A 21,756-nucleotide genomic window follows, 5' to 3' on the forward strand; every position below is an offset into this window, starting at 1 on the left:
ATGAAATCCACCAAGAAAGGAGGGGATGCAGGAGAGAGGGGGTTTTCGATGCTAGAGGGGAGGGCATGAAAATAGAGAGAAAAGCACATGCAGGAGTCTCATAGTCATGTTCTAGATTGACAAGCAGCAAGATTGACTTGGTAAGGGGCCTCCCATTAATGGGCTAGAGCTTTTCAAATCCCCTCTTTTGTGGCAGGAGTGGCTCCTGTGACCAAGAATGGATGGCCCTGTGGGAGAATAGGATGGGTCCAGCTTTGGTCAGTTGGCCTCAGCTTCACACTGGCCTTCAAGCTCCCTGAGCAAGGACAGTGTCCCCTTGTTGCCACATTCCCAGGGCAGTGGCTGGGACATGGAGGTGTTCTGTCAGTCAGGACTTACTGAGAGTTAGGAATTGAGGATTGCAGAGGTAGAGAACAATATGGCCCGATAAGATGGAAATATGCATGTACTGTTTTCCTTATAAGCGACAGGACAGAAAGCTCTGGAACTATATCTCTGTCCAGCTCAGCGGCGCTGAAGTCGGGGAAACATTAGACACACTTGGGAAGAGGATGATGCCAGTGGGATTCTGAATCCTTTCCAAGGGCCGGGTAGCTCTATCATGTTCCATGGCCATTGACCTACCGCTTTAACCTTTAGGACAGCTTGCCAAGCCGCCCACCACTTTCCGCCCAGCCCGGACCAATCTTGTATGAATGCACACCCAAGGGAGGGGCCAGACTCACCTCGACTGTGAGAGCATAGTATTGGGCAGTGCAGTCCTGGCCTTTAGCACCAAACTGAAGTGTGTTTGTGTCCTGACCCTGCCGCTGACCGGGTGTGGGAACTTGGGCCAGGTATTCAGCTTTAGGTGAGGTGTAGCTTTCTTATCTCACGTAAGAGAAATCGCCATCCCCGTTGCACATGCGTGGTGCAATGCCCGGACCTCAGTGAGTGTTAGTCTTCCTTCCACGCTACTGTAGACTTAGAGGGGGTACTGTAGGAGCCTGTGGTGGGTACAAAAGGCACACCGGACAACTCAAAACACGTCTGTTATGTTTAGTATGGGGATCCATATAGTGCATGTGCAGTTTAAACAAACATCAGGTTGCAAACATTTCCTTGTTTCCTGGCCAATAAAACATTATTGTAGAAGGTAACACTTTTTAAAAATGTTTTAACTTAAGGGGCGCCTGGGTGGCTCAGTGGGTTAAGCGTCTGACTCTTGATTTCAGCTCAGGTCATGATCTCAGGGTTGTGAGATCGAGCTCCTTTTTATTTTTTTTAAGATTTTATTTATTTATTTATGAGAGACAGAGAGAGAGAGAGAGAGGCAGAGGGAGAAGCAGGCTCCCAAGGAGCAGGGAGCCCAATGCGGGACTCGATCCCAGGACCCTGAGATCATGACCTGAGCCGAAGGCAGACGCTTAACCATCTGAGCCACCCAGGCGCCCTCGAGCTCCTTTTTAAAAACTGTGTTAAAGTTGTTTCCTCTTCCAGATTACTAATTTCTAATCAAAAGGAACAACATCAGTAAAATCGATTTAAACTAATGTTTGCTCAGTAAAGTCCTAATATAGTTATGCAGCCACTCCAGACTTGGCTTTACTCAACAGTAAGAGAAGAGGATTAGAAGAAATTGCCCAGAGAAATATAAAACCCAATGCATATATACAAACTTCCAGGAAACAAGTTCAGGAGTTTGTTTGTGGATCTCATCAATCCACTGCTACTGTCCCATCCTGGTTTAAGAATCTTTGAACTTGTACATTTTCAAAGATCATTGAGGTTTTAAACATTTCTGTCCAGACACCCATAATATATGGTCTGCAGTAGGGTGTGTGTGTGTGTGTGTGTGTGTGTGTGTGTGTGTGTGTGTGTAGGACTGCTCAGGTTTTTCTCTTTCACAGCCCCTTACCCTTGTCCCATGATAATTGTTAAATGTCTTGCTGCACTGAACCAAAACGGGGCAGAGCACGGTCTGGGTGTCAGGGAATGAGCCTCTTTATACAAAAATAAGGAAAGGTTTTCACTGGATGGATTGGTTACTAAAAGGTGGTATTTGCAAAGTCTCTGTACTAATTATAAAATACTTTGAAACCTTTATTTCATAGAAATGATACGCATGAATGGAAATTAAATGTCATTGGAAAAAGTAAACACAACTGTTTTGCTGAAAAACAACTAATTAGTAAAACTGTGGAAGTTCAAAAATCTTTGCATGTAAACTGTAAACAAAATACATACTATCAAAAACTGGTCAATAGAACATCACTGTATAAGGTAACACTTCTAAAATATTTTAACTTAAGGGGTGCCTGGGTGGCTCAGTGGGTTAAGCGTCTGACTCTTGATTTCAGCTCAGGTCATGATTTCATGGGGCGTGAGATCGAGCCCTGCGTTGGGCTCCGAGCTGAGCAAGAAGTCTGAGAATCTCGCTCTCCCTCTCCCCCAGCCCCTTACTCCTGCTCTCTCTCTTAAATAAATACATCTTTAAAAAATATTTTAAATTGAGGAATAAAAGACAAAAATCCAAAGTGAGGATCTGCTGGCTGTGGAGCATCCTTGTCTTGTCACGTACAAGCTGCCTGACCCCTCGACAGCTCAGCTGGACAGTCTGAGCAAAGTGTCCCAGCAGGGTTGCTCAGATGAGCTCCTGCCCCATATTAAGTGTTTGATAAATGGTAACAGCTTCCTCTTCCTTGCCCCTCTTTCATTTTCCTTCTCTTCTGATAAATTAAATTTTAGGAATGCTAGCTTAGGGATTTTTATTGTCTTCTGCCACATATATTTAAAATTTTAAATTCTATTGTATACAATATTTTGTGTTGTATATGTATTTTTTCTAAACATATGAGTTCCTTTTATAAAAATGGAAGATGGAAAAATGCACAATGAAGATAGCAGAGCTCACTCAGAATTCCACCAGCCAGAGACGTTGGGATTTTTGTGGGTGTAAACATCTACTTTTAAAAAGTGATATTTTAAAAAAATTTTTCTTAAATAAAAATGGTATTTTTAATGGCTTGTATTTTTGCTTTATCCACTAAAAATTATATTGTGATTATTCCCCTACCTCTTTAAACATCCTTCTAAATGTGGGATTCCATTGTGTATTACACTTGTGTCCAACGAATCCCCTGGTATTGAGCATTTGTTAGTTTCCTACTTTCCACTATTATTTACAAAGCTAAAATAAGTATCATTCTCGTAAGTCTTAGGGTGTATGTATGATTTTTATTCTTCAGTCACATCCCTAAAAGTAGAATTATTGGATCAAAGGCTATGAGCACATTTGTGGCTTTTGCTCCCCATTATTAAACTCCTCTCCGGGGAGCTATGCTAGTTCAAAACCTTCTTTTCCAACACCACCACACACTGTGAAGTCATACCGTTAGAACATTTAAAAATCTGACATGCAAAATTTCTGTAATTTTTAGTAGTTTTTTCCCCATTTCTTTTCTTAATAATAAATTGAACATCTTATGTCTTTATTGCACCTTAGGATTACTTCTTTTGTGGATTATCTATTTTCTTCAGCTGGTGTACCTTCTACTTGAATTGTAAGCTCTTTTAGACAATAGTATGGAGATTATATATACATTCACATATGTATCATATATAAACTTATAGTATACACATACATAATACATAGACATACATAAATTACATATATGCAGACACCCAACACAAATTATATTATTTCTATAGAAGAACAAACCTGAAAAATGTGACTCTGTTACGGAAATTTTAAAAAGCCGTATGGGAGAGTGAGCCAGTCAGAAACCCTTCAGAAAGTTGAAGCTACAGATGATTTCCTAGAAATCTTTGTTTGCATATTTTGCTTCACCACTCTTTACTTGTGATTTTTCAGGGAGAGCTCTTATCCAAATGTTTTCTAAATGTCTGAGTCAGTCCTGAGTGGGCTTGACTCTATTTCCTGTCAAATGTGCAAATATTTAACAGTACCTGTAATTTTGTGAGGTTCAGTGTACAGGTTTCAAGAAATCTCAACATGTGGATATTTAAATTGAGAAAATAGATCTATTGAGGATGTTTCTAGCTAGATGATTAAACACAAGGTTCACTATTCTCAGCCTATTTACATATCATGGCCTATCTGAGGGGAGGAGAGCAAGGAAGCTAAATCAGTAAACAAATGATTGGAAATAAAAATGAAGAGTCTTTGATATTTAAATGTGCTTTGGAAAAAAAACAGTTTGGGGTCATAAAAGTTTGACATGTACAGAAACAATTTACTGAAGTGAGGACACATGTGGGTGCTTCCATGCTAAGCACCCTCTGGGCTTAGCCCCAGTTGCTGCCAGCTTTGGCACCTTCAAGAGAGGTCTGTGGGCAGTACATTCTCCTTGTTCCTAAGCAGGAACAGTGTCGCATAGTCAAGGTTAGCAATTTAGTTCCCATTTTCCATATCTGGATCTTAGATTGCTTAGAACCTCTTCCATCGGTGACTGATGGCTAGATTGAAGAAGGTGGCTTTTTTGTTTTTATTCATTCCTGTGACCTATATGGAAATTTGTGATGGAGAGACATGTTTGTGTGTGCCTATGGATTTGAATATTCTTGATACATTTCTGATCAGTCTATTCTCTTCTGGTGGAAGACATCAAGAGGATGGGTGGTTTGCTAGGTACTCAGGTCTCTGAGTAATTCTGCTCCCACCTCCACTACCCACCCCCAGGATGGATAGTCCTGAGTATATGGACTTAAACTAAAAGTGTTACAAAATAGAGTTGTGCAAAAAGTTTTCACCCAAGCAAGAATTTTTTTGTTGTAGTGATCAGTCTCTCTCTCCTCCTTTACCTCCTTCCTTCTACCCCTCCTTCCCTTCTCCCTCTCCCTTTGTCTTTACTCCTCCACCCCCCTTATGTGTAAAAGAGAGAGATTAAAAGAAAATGACAAGAGCAGCTACAGCACCCCCTATATTCTATTTCCCAGCATGTATTAGTAACAACAGTAATAACAGTAATGGGACTATGTTTCATTGTTGCCGCAGAGGCAGTACCAAATCACTGGGGCATCTACTCAGAAATTGCTAGTTTTCAGTTTCCCCCTTTTTTTAAATAAAAATCTTTTATAAATTTGAATCAATATAATATGATACTGCTTGTACTTAAAATATTTTAACTTGCTTTTCTTCTTCTTCTTCTTCTTCTTCTTTTTTTTTTTTGCAAAACAGAACTGTGAAAAGATGGAGAACAATAAAAACCCATTTTTACAGAAGAATGCGGAGTTTAAAGATCAGGGATATTACACCTGTGTGTTTTTCATTCATCATAATGGAAAACTATTTAATGTCACCAAAACCTTCAATGTAACAATAGTTGGAGGTAAGAGAAATTTTAGAATCGGCAAGAAGCAAATGTATCTTTGTAAAATGAGTTTTCTTCGTAATGCAGGAATCCAAAGGCAACTTACTTGGAGTTGTGACCACTTTGCCAGCTCAAATATAAGGGTCAGATCATTTGGGCATCATTCACCACACTGGAAAGATTTTTTTCGGGGGGGGGGGTAGTAAATGACCTTTATATAGGTGAGCCTCCCATGAGCCAGCATTCTTATTTCATGTTTGAGTAATTTGAGGAATCTCTTGTTGTTTAGCATATGCTTTCACTCAACAGATATTCTTCGAAGTGTCTATAATTCAACAAACTGTACTGAGCATCAGGAGGTAAAGGAGGCAGGGAAATAGGAAATAAAGTGAGTAATGTACTAGAGAAATTTGATTATAGGCAGGAGAGGTGATAATCCACATAGGCGTACCCTAGTATATGAAACTGGATTCATCTGTGAGGTGTTAAGGGTGCAGAGAGAGTCCAGAGGAAGATCAGAGTCAGGAGACTCCGAGCTGAGTTTAGAGGTTGAACATGAGATGGGTAGGAGGACATGCCGGGGACAGGGTGCTCTGGGTTTTCAATGATATACTTCAAGTAGATGGCATACTGTCTTAAAGATGTTCTTTTACACCACCCCTCCCCCAGGGCTCCCACTGACATTCCTGAGGTGGGGGGGGGAGGACAGATCCAAAGAAAGATAAGCAATAGCAATTTTCTACAAAATCACCCCTTTGTCCTTGAATCAATTCATGTCCCTCAATATTCTCAAGACCTGAGAATTCCTACTTTCTCTGGCAGCATTCCAGGTCCTGCTGTCTGCCTGTACGTATTCCACGCTTCCCCAGAGAGTCTGAATCCCAGAAGAACCAAATCTGACTTGCTTGGAGTTTCACTTTGCAAGTTTCATCCTCCAGTTCTTATGCACACACTCACCACTCGTTTCTCTACCCTTCACTCTGCAGCATCACACTTCCCGAGAGGGCTTAGGTAGGGTTGGTGCCGGAGAGCCCCCCAGGCTCCCTTCACTCCTTCTGCACATACATTGTGTTTGCTGAGCACCGGTAAGTCCCAGGAGTTTGCTGAGCACTGGGAATGACTGCTCTGTACATTACTTGTAAATGCCCCAGAAACACCGGCTGTACCAGAAGGGAGAGTCTCGGTCATGAAGAAAGTTGCCAGTGCTGATCTTTGGACTAACAAGAACTTGACAACATAGCACGTTCAATGTGTGCTCTCAGTATTCTGCAGTTATTAGCTCCCTAGGTTGTATGACAGCATTGAGAGGGAAGCTGAGGCCGAGAGTATTAAGTACCTCTAGTCAGGGTCAGAAGTCACTCAGGAACAGAAGCAGAGCTGAGCCCGCAGGTGTGGACATCCCTGCAGGGCCAGGACTAAGGTGAGGCAGGCGAGGCATCCAGAGCACAAAATTGAAGGGGTGTTTCCCTCAGTGCTTGCGCGGGAAGGGTCGACACCTGAGAGCGAGTGCCTTGCCTACCTCACAGAGTAGAGTCCCTGTCCCCAATAAATCTGTCTGTGAGGAGTTGAGGAGAGCAGCCAGGAGGAATAAAGGCAGAGCAGAAAGGCATTTCCCCGGGACTTTGCCTCTAAGTCCTGCAGGTGGGTTTGTCCGCCTGGATGGACATTTTCCTCTGGCGTTTAGCTGCAGAAGCCACAGATTTGAGCTGAGGGAAACCCAATTCAGTGTGTTTTCTCCGGTTACATTAGGTTTGAGTTGACGGAAAGCGAAACGACAAACACTATCAGCTGCAACCATTAGTTAATGAAAATACGGCAGAAGTAAGTGTAAAGTGATGACTGTTAGGATCTTTGTCACGTGGTATAAGCGTGTTACTACAGATACTTGTCTTAGAGAAGCTCAGTGCAATGCTGATGCATTTTCTTTTCTTCTTTCACTTTTAGATCGCAGCAAAATAATTCCTGTTCTTCTTGGACCAAAGCTTAACTATGTGAAGGTGGAATTAGGTATATTTCGACATACATATATTCTGCATTTAGGAATGGGGGTATAACTGAGTCTTCCAAGGTTAAATCTGATTCATGATCGATCCATATTGTGTGTGCATCACACATGCCAGGTTTAGTGAAGAACGTTACAAAGAGAAGAAAAGCCTATCGTTGTTTGAATGTTGCCATTTGTAGGCTGGTGAAAACGAATAGTCTGTTGAAAACATTAGAGAACCACTTGTGGTTTTTAGATAGGGTTTTCATCACCCTGCTGTGGCTTTTCTGTAATAGTCTTTATGGCCACTTTTAAATATGAAAACTCTAGGGGCACCTGGGTGGCTCAGTCGTTGAGCGTCTGCCTTCGGCTCAGGTCATGATCCCGGCGTCCTGGGATCGAGCCCCGCATCGGGCTGCCTGCTCAGCGGGAGGCCTGCTTCTCCCTCTCCCACTCCCCCTGCTTGTGTTCCCTCTCTCGCTGTGTCTCTCTCTGTCAAATAAATAAATAAAAATCTTTAAATAAATAAATAAATATGAAAACTCTATGAGAGAACACTCTGGAGGAATGATTCAGACTTATTCTGTGGTCTGAATATTTGATTGATGAATCAAAGGGCTTTGAATCAATGGACTTAACTGACTGTACACTTAAGATTTGCCTAGACAGGCCTTGATGAAGTCAATGCATCCAGTTGCATAAGTAATCCCTTTCCAAAAGGGAAGGAAGGAAGGAAAAGAAGAAATTCACATATGCTACACCATGTTTTGTATTAGGTGATTGACATATATTCAAACAACTCTGAGGGGTATTATTCCCATCTTGTGGATTAAATGACCAAAGCCCAGGAGAAAGGGTTCTGTAATTTGTCTAAAAGTAAATCAATAAAAAGTGGCAAAGCTGGGGTCCAAGTTGCTGTTCACTGTTTCCTAAGCCCACACCTTTGGACCAGCATCTGTCACAATCATTTGTGGGACCGCATCTGCCCAACATAGCCCGGATACTTTGCCATTTGTAGTTGTGGCTTGCCTGCTTTTTATTGATTTCTGAACTTAGCTCTATTATTTCTTTCTTCTCATTTGAGGCTTAATTTGCACCTCATTTTTCATTTGTCGACATGGTGACATAGAGAATTAATTTCAGTTAACCTCTCTTGTAGCACATGCATTTTAAACTCTATAAAAGTTCCCTCTAATCATGACTTGAGTTGTTTCCAACAAATACGGGTATGCCATATTTTCATTACTATTCGGTTCAAACATTAAAAAAAAACTTCCCTTGTGATTTCTCCTTTCTTCTATGGATTATTTTTTCCTCTTAATTTCCAAATCTTTGGAGGATTTTCTAGTTGTTTTTTGTTGTTGTTGCTGTTACTGATATCCAGTTAAGTTCCATTCTGGTCCAAGATTATACACTGTATCATTTCCGTCCTATGAAATTTGTAGTAACTTGCTTCAGGACCAGAATGTGGTGTGTCTTTGATGAATGTTCCAAGTGCGTCTGAAACAAACCCGCATTCTGCAGGTTTTGGTTTTATCATTCTGTAAATGTCAATTATGTGAAGTTAGCTAACGGTATTATTCAGATCATCTATATTTTAACCAAGCTTTTGTGTGTTTTCTTTATCTGTTACCAAGAGATGTTAACATCTCCAACTACGATGGTAATTTATCTCAGTATCCTTTAGTTCCGTCAATCTTTGCTTTATATATGCTGAGGTTATCTTATGGGCATACACAAACTGATGCCTGTTAAATTGATACTTTATCATTATAAAATTTCTCTCTTTATCTATCATACTTCTTTCCTGAGTGCCTACTTTCTCTGATAGTGGATAGACATATCAGTTTTCTTTTGTTGGAGACTGACAGGCTTTCTCTCTCTCTTTTTTTTTTTTACATCTTTTTACTTGTAGCATTTCTTTGTAAATCAAATACACATAAAATGTATTTCACATAGATGGCATATATTTGGATCTTTTTTGAAATCCAGGCTGTATAGTGTGTAACGATGTGCATTTCATGAATTATGGATGGAGGTGGAGTGAAGCCTCTCATCTTGCTACCTGTTTTTTGGTTGGTTTATGTGTTCTTCGGTCCTCTTATGACTCCCTTCCTTTTGGATTCATGCAGTATTTTTCTTTTCATTGTTTAATCTGCTTTGTCTTCTTTTGTGTTAGACCTTTTTGTATCCTTAGTTAGTAGTTCTAGAGATTATGTATGTATGTCTGACTGCAATGAGACAAACGTACATCTCAGCACATTCATAACTTCACAGCATGGGAGGACCTTGCAACAGTTCATTTCATTTGTCCCTCCTACCTCAGGTTGTGCTGTTATTTTATGTATTTCTCTCTTGCAGATGTGCTAAAACTCACAAGAGATCACATTATTATTGCTTTAAATAACCCACAGTCTTTTACGTTTACTCAAATATTTGTATTTTCTTGTGCTCTTCATTTGTTCCTGTAGTTGCCTGCTTTCATCTGGGATAATTTTTCATGAGTCTGAAAACTTTCCTTTGGGATTTCTTGCAGTGTGGTTTTGCCGGGTGGGGGAGGGGCACGGGGACTTCAGTCCTGTGTTTGTTGTACATCGTTTCCTCTATGGGGGTTTTCTCTCTTAAGTACTATGAGACCGTAGGAGAAACCGGTCAGCCTTCGCAGCCTCCTCAGCAGTCATCCTGTAAGCCCGTGTGGCTGTCAGACTTTCCACTTTTTTTGGGGGGCTCTCTTTTTTTCTATGAGATTCCCTCTACACTGTACAAACCAAAATGGATTTCTCCCAAGAATAAGATGGCTGGCTATCTCAGCTTCCCCCCGGAAGGGCTTTTTCCTGATGGCGTTTTCAGCTCAACTGTTTCTCTTTGTTTTCTCTGCGTTTGGGGGTCTGTAATTTTTACCTAATTTCATTTTTGTGTGTGACTTATCCATTTTGTTTTTCTAGAAGTTGCCGTGGGAGTGTTGGTCTGACAGTCCCTCCTAAATTGTATGTTGAAAAGAAAGTCCACTGGCCACTCTAAGTTTTAATAATTGATTTAAACATAAACATTTGAAGACAAACCAATTCATATTTTGGTGATGACTTATAATTTCTACCTAATTTCTCTGCTTTATACATTTTTTTAAAATTTAAAAATAAGGCATATCTGTTTTGTTTCTGGAATGTAGCACTATATTATCTTTATGTATTAGGTTAACATATAGTGATTATATTCATTTTAAACCTTTGGGAAATCTGAGTTTCTAAGATCAGAACATTGGTTATCAACTTTTATGTAGGAAAAGATGTAGAACTCAACTGCTCTGCTTTGGCGAATGAAAAGGATGCGGTTTATTGGAACGTGTGGGAAGAAAATGGAAAGGAACCTAATGTACGTGAAGAGAACATAACAAGAACTAGGTATGTATATGCGATACATTATTTGTCACAATATATACAAATCACCTTTTGTTGTAGATACATGATATAAAAAAACACCAGAGTCCTGGACATCTGGGCTCTTTCCATAGTTTGGGTATATGGCCATTGCTGCTATAAACATTGGGGTGCATGTGCCCCTTCGAATCAGTATGTTTGTATCCTTTGGATAAATACCTAGTAGTGCAATTGCAAAAGCAAACAAACAAACAAACAAACCCCAGCGTCCTGAATCGATGATTGGATGTTTAAGTTTCAATTTTAATTATAATTTACATATTTTATATTTATAATTACCACGCTCTAGGTTGACGGGTTATGCAGAAATCTGTTGCCAAGATCTAAGCTAGAAAAAGAAGCTCAGTGAGGCTTTTTTGCATCATCTTACAAAAGTAGCTTTTGGTCAGTCAGGATCTGATGGGGATGGGGATTTTACTTAAGCATCTTATAAGATTAGTAATCATATAAGACTCTCCAAAGCTTGTCAGATATAAGTTTTGTCTCAAGGAAACACTAATGTACCCATCACGTACCCTGTGACATTCACTGTTGGCAGATTGACATTGAACATAGTTATTATTGCAGCATTTTGCTGTCAAGAGTCTGTTAATGGAAATTAGAAACACAGTAAGAGCAGGTAAAAGAAATTAAAAAATAAACCACGAAGAGGGCATTGGTTAGATGTAAGTACCTAGGAGGCAGCTTTTGGTGCAAAAAGTTTCAAATCACATGCGTATTAGTACTTAAGTAGCCTATGTTCTTCCAGTAAGGAACGGTCACACTTATTAAAAGAAAACATGCGAAGCCTGTGGTCATTCAAGTGTTTCTGAATGACTTCAGGTCATTACTCTACTTAGTAATGTCCTGATACACTCAGGTTTTAGTGAGTAGTGATCTCAAGGTGTCTGTCACCTTGGCTGCACTTTTGAGGCTTTTTTCCTGCCTTTTACACTTCAAAACATTCCTTGTCATCCCACTGGCAGCTCTCGATTCTTGCTGGCACTTGCCTGCGAGCTCCTAATGGTGCAAGGTCTGTGGCCTCGCCCGGTAGCGAGCGTGTGAATGCTGGTGCAGCTGAAATACATGTCTTGCCATTGTGTCTTTTTATCCTCAGCATCAGACCTTCGCTTGAGTTCTGCATGTCCCCCTTCTCGTGATCTATTGCTAATCTTTGGGGGGACAGAAGACCAACTTGCCAAACTATTTGAAATGGAGCTTAAGCTAAGCTAGGGGAGTAAGGTGGTCTTCCTTTAGAGTTAGATGCATGAGCTTTTTCCGTCACCTGTTTCAGCTTCTCACTGGCCTTTTGTGCCTTACTTTCGGGGTCTTTCACTGATCTTAGATAGTTGCTATTTCTGGATTGGTGACTTCTGTGCAGAATTACGTTCTAAAATGTATTTGAGACAGTTGGAGGCTACAGTGGGTGCCGTGTCCCGAGTACTAGAGACACCTGCTGCTAGGGGTATGGCAGGTGAGCGACCCCACCTGGGGAAGGCTTTCACAGGTTGTCACTGGTGGGGAAGCTGATGTCATGGGCAGTTGCCTTGCATCAACAACAGCACAACGTGGATCTCTTAAGAAGAGAAAGACAACTTGCTGCTGGTGTTTGTCTAAGTCATTTTCTGACACTCCCTGAACGGCTTAATTGGCATTTCTCATGTGCCTGTGGGTGCGTCTGAGAATAGTGTCATTCTTTTTTATTTTTAAAAGATTTATTTATTTATTTTAGAGAGAGAGAGAGCATGCAAGCAGGGGGAGGAGCAGAGAGAGAGGGAGAGAATCTCAAGCAGACTCCACACTGAGCGTGGAGCCCGACACAAGGCTCTATCCCAGGACCCTGAGATCATGACCTGAGCCGAAGTCAAGAGTCGGACGCTTAACTGACTGAGCCACCCAGGTGCTCCAAATAGTGTCATTCTTAAGTTTATTTTCAACGCTGAACAAATAAAAGTGACCTTTAGGATTGCATGGAGAAACCTGATAGGAATCTGTATTTATGCCAAACCATTTGCAGCCTTGTCATGATTGGTGGAGACCTCCCCATGGGAGGAAAGCTAAGTAGTTAGGAGAAGAGAAATAGGGGGAAATAATTGAGAGAATATTTTCTTGTGTTTTCAAGTCAGCATCATTACCTTCCAGCATTGTCATTCTGGGCAGTGCACAGCATCATTCCCCAGGTGGTCTCAGGAGGGCTGTTTCTGCCCACCCTGATGCTCCCTGGAGGAGCCGGGATTCGTGGTGGCCCAGTCTCTGAGTCCCCATCAGAAAAGGAAGGTTCCATAGAGCCAACAGATCCACTGCTCTTGAGTATTTGCACGTATGAATTCCTCTCTTGTGGGTAATGTTGCTGGTTATGACCAACGCCTATCACTGAATTATTTCCTCTTTTACAGGACTCCAGATGGCAAATTGTATGCATCAAGAATATTGAGAATTGAGAATATCAATGAAAAAAATCTACGGTTTTCGTATAATTGTGCTGTGGCCAGCGAGGGAGGCATAGACACCATAAACTTTGTCTTGTTGAAAAAAGGTATGAGAAAGTTTTATCGTGGAAGTCTGTGGAAGCTTAGAACGTTGCTGCTGAGACACCCCTCAAAGATCACCACTCCCTCATTTTACAGCCCAGGAAGCAAGTTCCCGAAAGGTGAAATTGTCAACCTTGTGTCACAGGCATTCAGGCTAAACTGGGGCTCAGTCCCCAGCTGGAGTCCCCTGTGCATTGATTTTGTGCAGAGAATGAAAGCACAAACTCTATTCTTTTGCTCTCAATCATATTGTAGACCCGGATAGAAATGAGGGGCCCCGGACAGGGAAGCAGATGCAGCCTGGAGACAGAGATGTGTGGCTGGGTGTTGTGGGGGAGGCAGGCAGGGCAGCTCGGCACACCCACAATGATGGGAGGCAAGCTTGCAGCTCAGTGTAGGATGAGACCAATGATACTGGGTGTACTGTTGCCTCCAGCCTACCTTAGCTGGGCACTGGGCACAGGGGGTCCTTGGGTGTGGTCATTCATTCAACAAAGATTAACCGAAGGCCTCCCTTCCTTGAACCAGTCCCTGGACCTGGCAGGTAGACAGTTGATGGCTCACATTAGTGGACTCCTAAAGTTTTGCACTGCCTACCTGATGGAGCATTCCGGAGCCGTCCCCCTCCTTCTTCCACCAATACAGTACAACCCAGGTCCATTGACCCAGAAGCTGCTCAGAAGTGGCTTCATATTATGGATGAAGACACTAAGAGTTAAGGGCATCAGTGACTTTCCCTAGGACACAGATTAAGTGATGGAGCCAGGCGGGGAGCCCAGATGATCTCAGTTCAGTGCTTGCTCTCTCAAGACTATGCAGTTCATTTATGTTTGCAACATACTAGCTGAGATGTAGGTTTGGGTCCCTCTGCATTTCACCCTGGTATCTTATTGTCCTAGAGACTCACCTTCCCCAAGTAGGGACAGGCTATATCACAATGCTTTCAGGTCAGGTCTCTGAATATCCTTGTACACATTTTTATTCTTTAAAAATTGGAGTAGAAAGATCAGTACTCTGGACTAAAGGCAGGAATGTGGACTAAGTCGATGGGATGTGTTGTGTTGACAACTGGATTAGTGGTGGCCCAGTCTCTGAGTCCCCATCAGAAAAGGAAGGTTCCATAGAGCCAGTGTAAAAACTGACAACTGTGGTGTGATGGTGGAAGACACTGGGAAACTGTCATTTCACTTATTATTCCTGTTTTCTTTTTCTTTCTAGAAGAGATGGTTGATATCCCAGGCTACGTCTTCACCAGAGGAATGATCATAGCTGTTTTGATCTCAGTGGTAGCTGTGTTCCTAGTGATTATAGGCGTCATTTATAGAGTTGACTTGGCCCTATTTTATAGACATTTCATGGGAAAAGATGAAACATTAACAGGTAATGAATATCATAATACTGGGATTTCTTATCTTATGGCTTCATTAAGAAACCACATAAAGAAACACTAATCTTCATTTCATATCATTTTGATTATATTGTTGTCTTAATGTGTGGTAGAGGTTTTCCATAGGAAAAATTGATTTGAACATTGTCTAGTATCATCTTTTCCTTTTTGTACTTGTATGTTGCCAAAAACTGTTTGCCAAACAATTGTTGTTTTATACATGTATGTCATGTCTTCCTAAATGCCCTGTGAGATGCTTGTGCCCAGGGGCTATCGTTATTCACACACTATCTGGGCACCTTATATAATGTGCATATTCAATAAACTTCATTTAAATAGAATTGAATTGTATTATGATTCATTATTTTAACCTGACAAAGGAGGCAACCTGATGTATCTGCAAGAACCCTGAACTAGAAGCCAAGTGACCTGGGTTCTAGCTTCCTAGATCCGTGTTTTTCTCTATCTGGTGACTCTTTGTTTCCGTTTCTCTATTTTTAAAGGTAATTTGAAGAAGTCCTCAAGTTTCAAGACAATTACTGAATTGTGTCAACTATAGTTTAATAAAAAAAGATAATTCCTGAATTTAAAAAATCAGTCTAATCCATTGCACTTGCTTTGTGTGTGTGTGTGTAAGACACACAGTTCAAAATGCAAAGAGTCTAAGAGTAGAAAATCGCCCTGTCAGCCTGTCCCATGTCTGTGTTTCCCACTTCGTCTGCCATTGATAGTATATCCAAACAAATATGAATATAGGATCAAATCCCACACCTGTGTTAAAGACAAATCTGGGCAAATTATGTACACTGTTCTGAACTTTGCTTTGCTATGCTTTGGATGCACTTTGGTATCAGTTTATAAAGCCTCCTATTTGTTAGAGTTGTACAGTGTTTTATGTCTGCAGATGTATCCCTGTTTGGTCACATTTTGGGTTATTCACAACCTCTTGTTATTACAGAAATTATGTGACAGAGGGTTTTGTAGAGTCATCGTTTCATTTGTGTGCAGGAAAAATTCCCCAAAGTGGAATTGCTAGCAATATTAAAGGGTAGATACAGTTGTTAATTGGATAGACATTGCCAATTTGCCCTCCCTACTACCATACTCCCAGCACCTTCAAAGAATGGGGGTAACTTTTTTCCCATGGCCTTACCCACAACCTTTTGGCTATGTGCCAATCTGATAGGTAAAAAGTTATATCTCAGTGTAGTCTTCATTTGCATTTCACTTACTATGCAAGAGCGTAATTTTTCATTTGTTTAAGGCTCATTTGTATTTACTTTCTCAAAGTACTCATTCATATCCTTTGCCATTTTTCTATTGGGTTGTTGGCCTTTTTTTCTTGTTTATTTCTAGGAGCTATTTACATTTTAAGGAGGTTAGCCTATTGTCTATAATATGAAATGGAAATATTGTTCCCAGATTGTAAGTTGTCTTTTGACTTTGCTTATAGTAGTGTGATATGTGGAAGATATTTTTTATTATTCTTAAAGTATACTTGACACAGTGTTATATTAGTTTCAGGTGTACATTTTTATCATTATGGAAGATTTTTTTTAATGTACTCAAGTTTATCCTTTTATGGTTTCTAGATTTGTGGTCACAAGTAGAAAGACCCTCCTGACCTCAAGTTATGAAAGAAGTCTCATGTTGTCCCTGTGAGATTTTTCTAGATTCATGATTCACATTTACAGCTTTTAGTTAACAATATCAAATTAACAAAGCTAATTAATTCAGCTTTGAGCCTGTGTGTGTATGCAATTTTGGTGATGGAGAGAAATGCTACAACTGAGAGATCTATTTTTGGTACCTTTTGAACAGGTCTCTACTTGCATGGACCAGAACCTATCTCAAAATGGGCATTCACTAATACCTTTTTGATCTTCAACGAAGATTTTTTTCCCCCTTTCTGTTGTGTTTGACCCAAGTCACAGATAATTTTTTCAGTTCACACTTCCCGCTTCCCAGTGTGGCAGTGCATAGAAACATGTACAGACGGGCTCTACATCAGCTCTTTTTAAAGTATGACCCATGACAGTGATCGGTCGTGAAAAAGACAGAAATAGAGACATAAGTACAAAAACTAAAACTTTCATAGCAATTTGATATTGCTGCAATATCCAAGAATGTTTTCACATTTTTTGAAGGATTGGAAATGAAAGAAAGCAATAAACCCAAACCAGTCAAATTAAATGAAAACATGATCATTTGCCTAACACAGCTTGAGAAGCGCGAGCCTGACTTCTTAAAGTCCCAAATAATACATTCACATGAGGGTTTCGTTTATACAGAACCCAAAATAATTATTATTAGCTTCCAAATACCCTATCTTAAACACTTCACTTTGTCAGTTATCAAAGCCAGCAAGCCATTCAATTACCTGGGTTTAAAAGAAATTGTAATATAAATTACACGATTTGCTAAACCAAGAAGAGAATTGCTTGAAATTAGGTATTTGAAAGCCATCGATAGTTGAAAAAACATTTTTTCATTTTTCTTGGGTAAGTGTAAAGCTGTATTACTTGTATATCACCATATAAACTTGACTGAATTGTTTTCCTGGTTTATTACAATAGTAACATCATGATTACAAAAAAAAGGTACCTTTTAAAAAAGTGTATTTATTTATTTCTTACATCTTGGTGCCTGTTCTAATCACCGACATAATGATTACAAGTGCAAGCTGTAGCTCTTACACTATTAAATAGCTCTATTTCACAGCAATCTAACAGAATTACTCGGGGCACCCATTTACCGAGTAAACTAGGCACTGGTTCTGTTTTTACCAACTTTTCCTACCTTCGATATGCATGTTAATTCTGCAGGTTTTACCAAAATGTCCTTGCTTTTATATGCGTGCAATTCTGCAAAGCAGTTGCTTTCCATCAACAATAGGTTCGGACTTGAACTGCTGAACCTGAATGCTCTAAGTAGAATTGAAGAAGCTTTGCCAGGAACAGAAAGAGTTGTTTTGTGAGCCTGGATGCCACTGAAGATACTAGGCTGAATTGTTGAGCATAGGTGATGTGCATCACAAAGAACATGGACCTAGAATGGTTTTGTCCTATTAGATTTTAATAAAGGATCCAATTAAATTTAGTTTTCAACTCAGTAGCAAATTCATAATCCCAATACTATATGCAAGCATAAATCCACCCCCTGTACTATCCAACCAATTGTCATGGGACAGGGATAGACCATTCCCCACCGCCCACTTCCCCTTCTTCCTCTACCAGTCCCAGTTAGCATCGATTGTATTATTTAGGACCTGACTCAAAATTTCCTTTTCTCAGAAAGCATGTCCCCTAGAGATCACTCTTTAGGCTCTGACCAAGCTGATTCTGTTTGTTTTACTTGTTTTGTTACACTGTCTCGCTTCTGCTAATGTGTTATTTGTAAACGTTTTCAAGTTGTTGCATTTGCCTGCTTTCTCTTCTCAGATAGGTTGGATGAAGATAGAAGAGGGTGGTGTATATAATTTTGTAGTTACCCAGTTAGTACAGTGGTCTTTGTTCTTTAGGTAACTCTTTCGTCTTGACTTTGTCCCGTTAGCCTCCTGAACACTGCTTCATTATCAGGAATTAAATAGGAGCAGATGTTATTATCGATGAAAACCTTTCAACAGACAGGAAGTTTTCATATTGGCATCTAGGAACATATAATATTTTTATTTTTATTTTTATTTTTAAAATTTATTTATTTGACAGAGAGATAGCACAAGTAGGCAGAGTGGCAGGCAGAGGGAAAGGGAGAAGCAGGCTCCCCGCTGAGCAGGGAGCCCGATGCAGGGCCCGATCCCAGGACCCTGGGATCATGACCTGAGCCCAAGGCAGACGCTTAACGACTGAGCCACCCAGGTGCCCCAGGAACATATATTTTTAAATATCACAGCATGTGTTACAATAGCATAGTGCTTAAATCACTTCTATTGTTTCTTCCCACTTGCCAGTGTAAACGCTCAGCTTTGTTTCTGCCTTTGCCTTTCAGTGGGTCATTTTGAGGGTAGATATTTTAGGATGCTGGTAGGATTAGCTGATACAAGAAAGCCAAGGTGAGATTTGCTTTCCACTCCTGGAACAAGGACATAGTTGGGCTCCTTGGCTTTTTATTGCCTTTAAATTCCTTTAGTTTCTGGATTTATATCTTGTATTTCTCTCCATCCCTCTATGGTGTCAAACAGTGAGAGTCTTAACATACATGCTTAAAAAACAATTTGCTAATTGGTTGCTTGATTAGCATTTGAGGTTTGTGGAGGCTATTTTTTGTTTGTCTTTAATAATAATTGAATTTATTTCTTGTTTTTGACAACTTAAAAAATCAGAGATAAAGAATAATACCTAAAAAGAATCATAGAACCAAAAAATATTTGACGGACCTTGCGAGTTACCTAGTTTAAACATTCTTGTTCTATTTTTTAATTGGTTTTCTGGCAAAAATATTTTCTGTATTCTTTTTTTGAATGACTTCATTGAGCTCTAATCAATATACAAGCAACTGCACATATTTAATGGGTACAATTTGGTGAGTTTGGGTGGGAGGATGCTCTACTTAATTTTTTCCTTTACAATGGTTCCACTCCCATTTTTTGTGACTTTCACTCAAATTTGTACTTAAACTTTTATTTGCACTGTAATTAAAAGAGTAAACCTTATTTCCCTAGATGGAAAAATATATGATGCTTTTGTGTCTTACCTAAAAGAATGTGGACCCGAGAATGGAGAGGAACACACCTTTGCTGTGGAGATTTTGCCTGGGGTGTTGGAGAAACACTTTGGGTATAAATTATGCATATTTGAAAGGGATGTTGTGCCTGGAGGAGGTAAGAAATTTCTATCTGGAATACCAGATAGAAAACTAGTAGAAAGATTCTCTTTTTAAAAGCTGAATAGTGTAGCCTTGCAAAAGGCAATCCTGTTTTGCTTAAAAACAAACAAATGAACATGATCCTCCAAACCAGAAATAACCAGCTAAATCAATATAATCAATAGTGAGAAAACAAGCCAACTACACTGCTTCTGAGAGTGGCCTCCTTGGGGCCCAGACTCTTCATTGCCCTTCCTAGTTCTCTGAACCTTTGGGGAGAGGGCATTCCACTTTCAGAACCAGACCCAGAATCCGCATTGTCCTGAGACATTTATTTTGAAATGCCCCCCAGTAAGAACACCCTTCTTGGTAATATTTTGTGCAGCAGGATTGGTTCCTAATTTAATACGTGATCCCCTGGACTATAAACACAGTTCACTCTTACCGGAAAATACTTGTTCTTTATTGGGTTGACACTGGTGTGAAAATTACAGTAGAGGATAGAAGAGTCGGAAAAGGATAAATAAAGGGAGATTGGTGATTTGTGTCAGATTTTAGTGATGCAATTCAGTTTTTTATTAGTATCTGAATACAAATGACCATAAGACATATATTGAAGCAAATTCCAGTTCAAAGCCAAGAAATTTAGTAACACGCCCATATTTTCTCTGAAATTTTCCAGCACAAGTATTTGAAATTTGGTGTCAGAATAATCTGGGTGCTGATGCATTACCAAGGATGCAATATAAGTGTTTCTACTGCCACCATCATTCCCTCAGCCAACATATACTGAGTGCCGTTCTTGGGCCGAATTCTGAGCTGGGCACTGAAGACATAGCAGTAAATAAGGAATAGCTGTGTTTTTTCCCCCTCCTAGATTATAAATGAGAAAGGGAAAATACGACCAGCTAGAAGGAGAAAATAATACTACTTTTTTTTTTTTAAAGATTTTATTTATTTATTTGACAGAGACATAGCGAGAGCGGGAACGCAAGCAGCGGGAGTGGGAGAGGGAGAAGCAGGCTCCCCGCTGAGCAGGGAGCCCGATGCGGGGCTCGATCCCAGGACCCTGGGATCATGACCCGAGCCGAAGGCAGACGCTTAACGACTGAGCCACCCAGGCGCCCCAATACTACTTTTTCATAAACAAATAATAATTAATAAAATAGATTTCTTCTTAGTTCTCAAATGAAAAGAAAGACTGTTTGTATATTTAATTGTAAATAGTTGGGATCAAAACCTCTATTGGAGAAGGGGTAGAGGTCTAGACCAGAAATTGCCAACCCATGGGTCAATTCCAGGCTATCAGCCTTGTTGAAACACAGCGATGCGCTGTTTAGTTTGTGTATTGTCTGCATTTGCCTTTGAGCTAAATAGCAGAGATGGGTAACACAACGCCGGAAATCGTCACTCTCTGGCCCTTTACAGAAAGTTTGTCAACTTCTGGTCTGGAGTCATGGTGGGATATATACATTTTTATCTTTAAATTCGGACTTCAGCGTGCTCCTCCCTGCCTACGGAGAGGCAAGATAGCATCACGGGACTCTGGAAGCAGACCGCTTAGGTCCTGATTCTGATGCTGCCATTTACTGGCTGTGTGACTCTGGGCGAGTTACTTAACCACTCTGTACTTCGGCTTCCTCATCTGTAAAATGTTGGTGATAACGATACTTTCTTCATAGGGTCATTGTGATGCTTTAATGAGTTGATATACATAAAACATCTAGAAGAAGGTTTGGCACAGAGTAAGGGCCAAGCGTTCATTATTGCTGTCACTTAGATGATTGTTTTTAACAGGTGTATAAAGTTGAGAATAAGTGGTTTGTCTTGAGAAAAATTATTAGTGAAGTAGAGTTAAGTAATACAAAAGTAGACCTTCATCTCCTGTCTTCCCTCTTTAATTTTTAATTAGTTCTCTTTAATTATTATGCCACATCTTGCATTTTTAGCTGTTGTTGATGAAATCCACTCACTGATAGAAAAAAGTCGAAGACTGATCATCGTCCTAAGTAAAAGCTACATGTCTAATGAAGTCAGGTACGAACTTGAAAGTGGACTCCATGAAGCGCTGGTAGAAAGGAAAATTAAAATCATCTTAATTGAATTTACACCTGTCAGTGACTTCACATTCTTCCCCCAATCACTACAGCTTTTGAAATCTCACAGAGTTCTGAAATGGAATGCTGATAAACCTCCGTCATATAACTCAAGGTTCTGGAAAAATCTTCTTTATCTGATGCCTGCAAAAATGGTCAAGCCATGCGGAGCTGAATCTGAAGTCTTACCTGTTCTTTCACAGTCCTGACCTTTAGGAAAGCTGAAC

At 40.2% G+C, this 21,756-nt stretch overlaps 1 protein-coding gene across 1 annotated transcript in view; it reads left to right on the plus strand.

Moving 5' to 3' along the window:
• The window catches only part of IL18R1 (interleukin 18 receptor 1), a 28,083-nt gene extending 6,345 nt beyond the window's left edge, over positions 1-21,738 (plus strand). The window contains exons 3-10 of the mRNA XM_021680288.1: positions 2,094-2,262; positions 5,180-5,330; positions 7,257-7,319; positions 10,577-10,697; positions 13,109-13,248; positions 14,462-14,623; positions 19,291-19,449; positions 21,383-21,738. Coding sequence (XP_021535963.1) covers positions 2,094-2,262; positions 5,180-5,330; positions 7,257-7,319; positions 10,577-10,697; positions 13,109-13,248; positions 14,462-14,623; positions 19,291-19,449; positions 21,383-21,738 — 1,321 coding nt within the window. The remainder of the gene's footprint in view (positions 1-2,093; positions 2,263-5,179; positions 5,331-7,256; positions 7,320-10,576; positions 10,698-13,108; positions 13,249-14,461; positions 14,624-19,290; positions 19,450-21,382) is intronic.
• The last annotated feature ends 18 nt before the right edge of the window (positions 21,739-21,756 follow it).

The sequence above is a fragment of the Neomonachus schauinslandi genome, chromosome 10 (assembly GCF_002201575.2).
Source record: "Neomonachus schauinslandi chromosome 10, ASM220157v2, whole genome shotgun sequence".
Taxonomy (NCBI): Eukaryota; Metazoa; Chordata; class Mammalia; order Carnivora; family Phocidae; genus Neomonachus; species Neomonachus schauinslandi.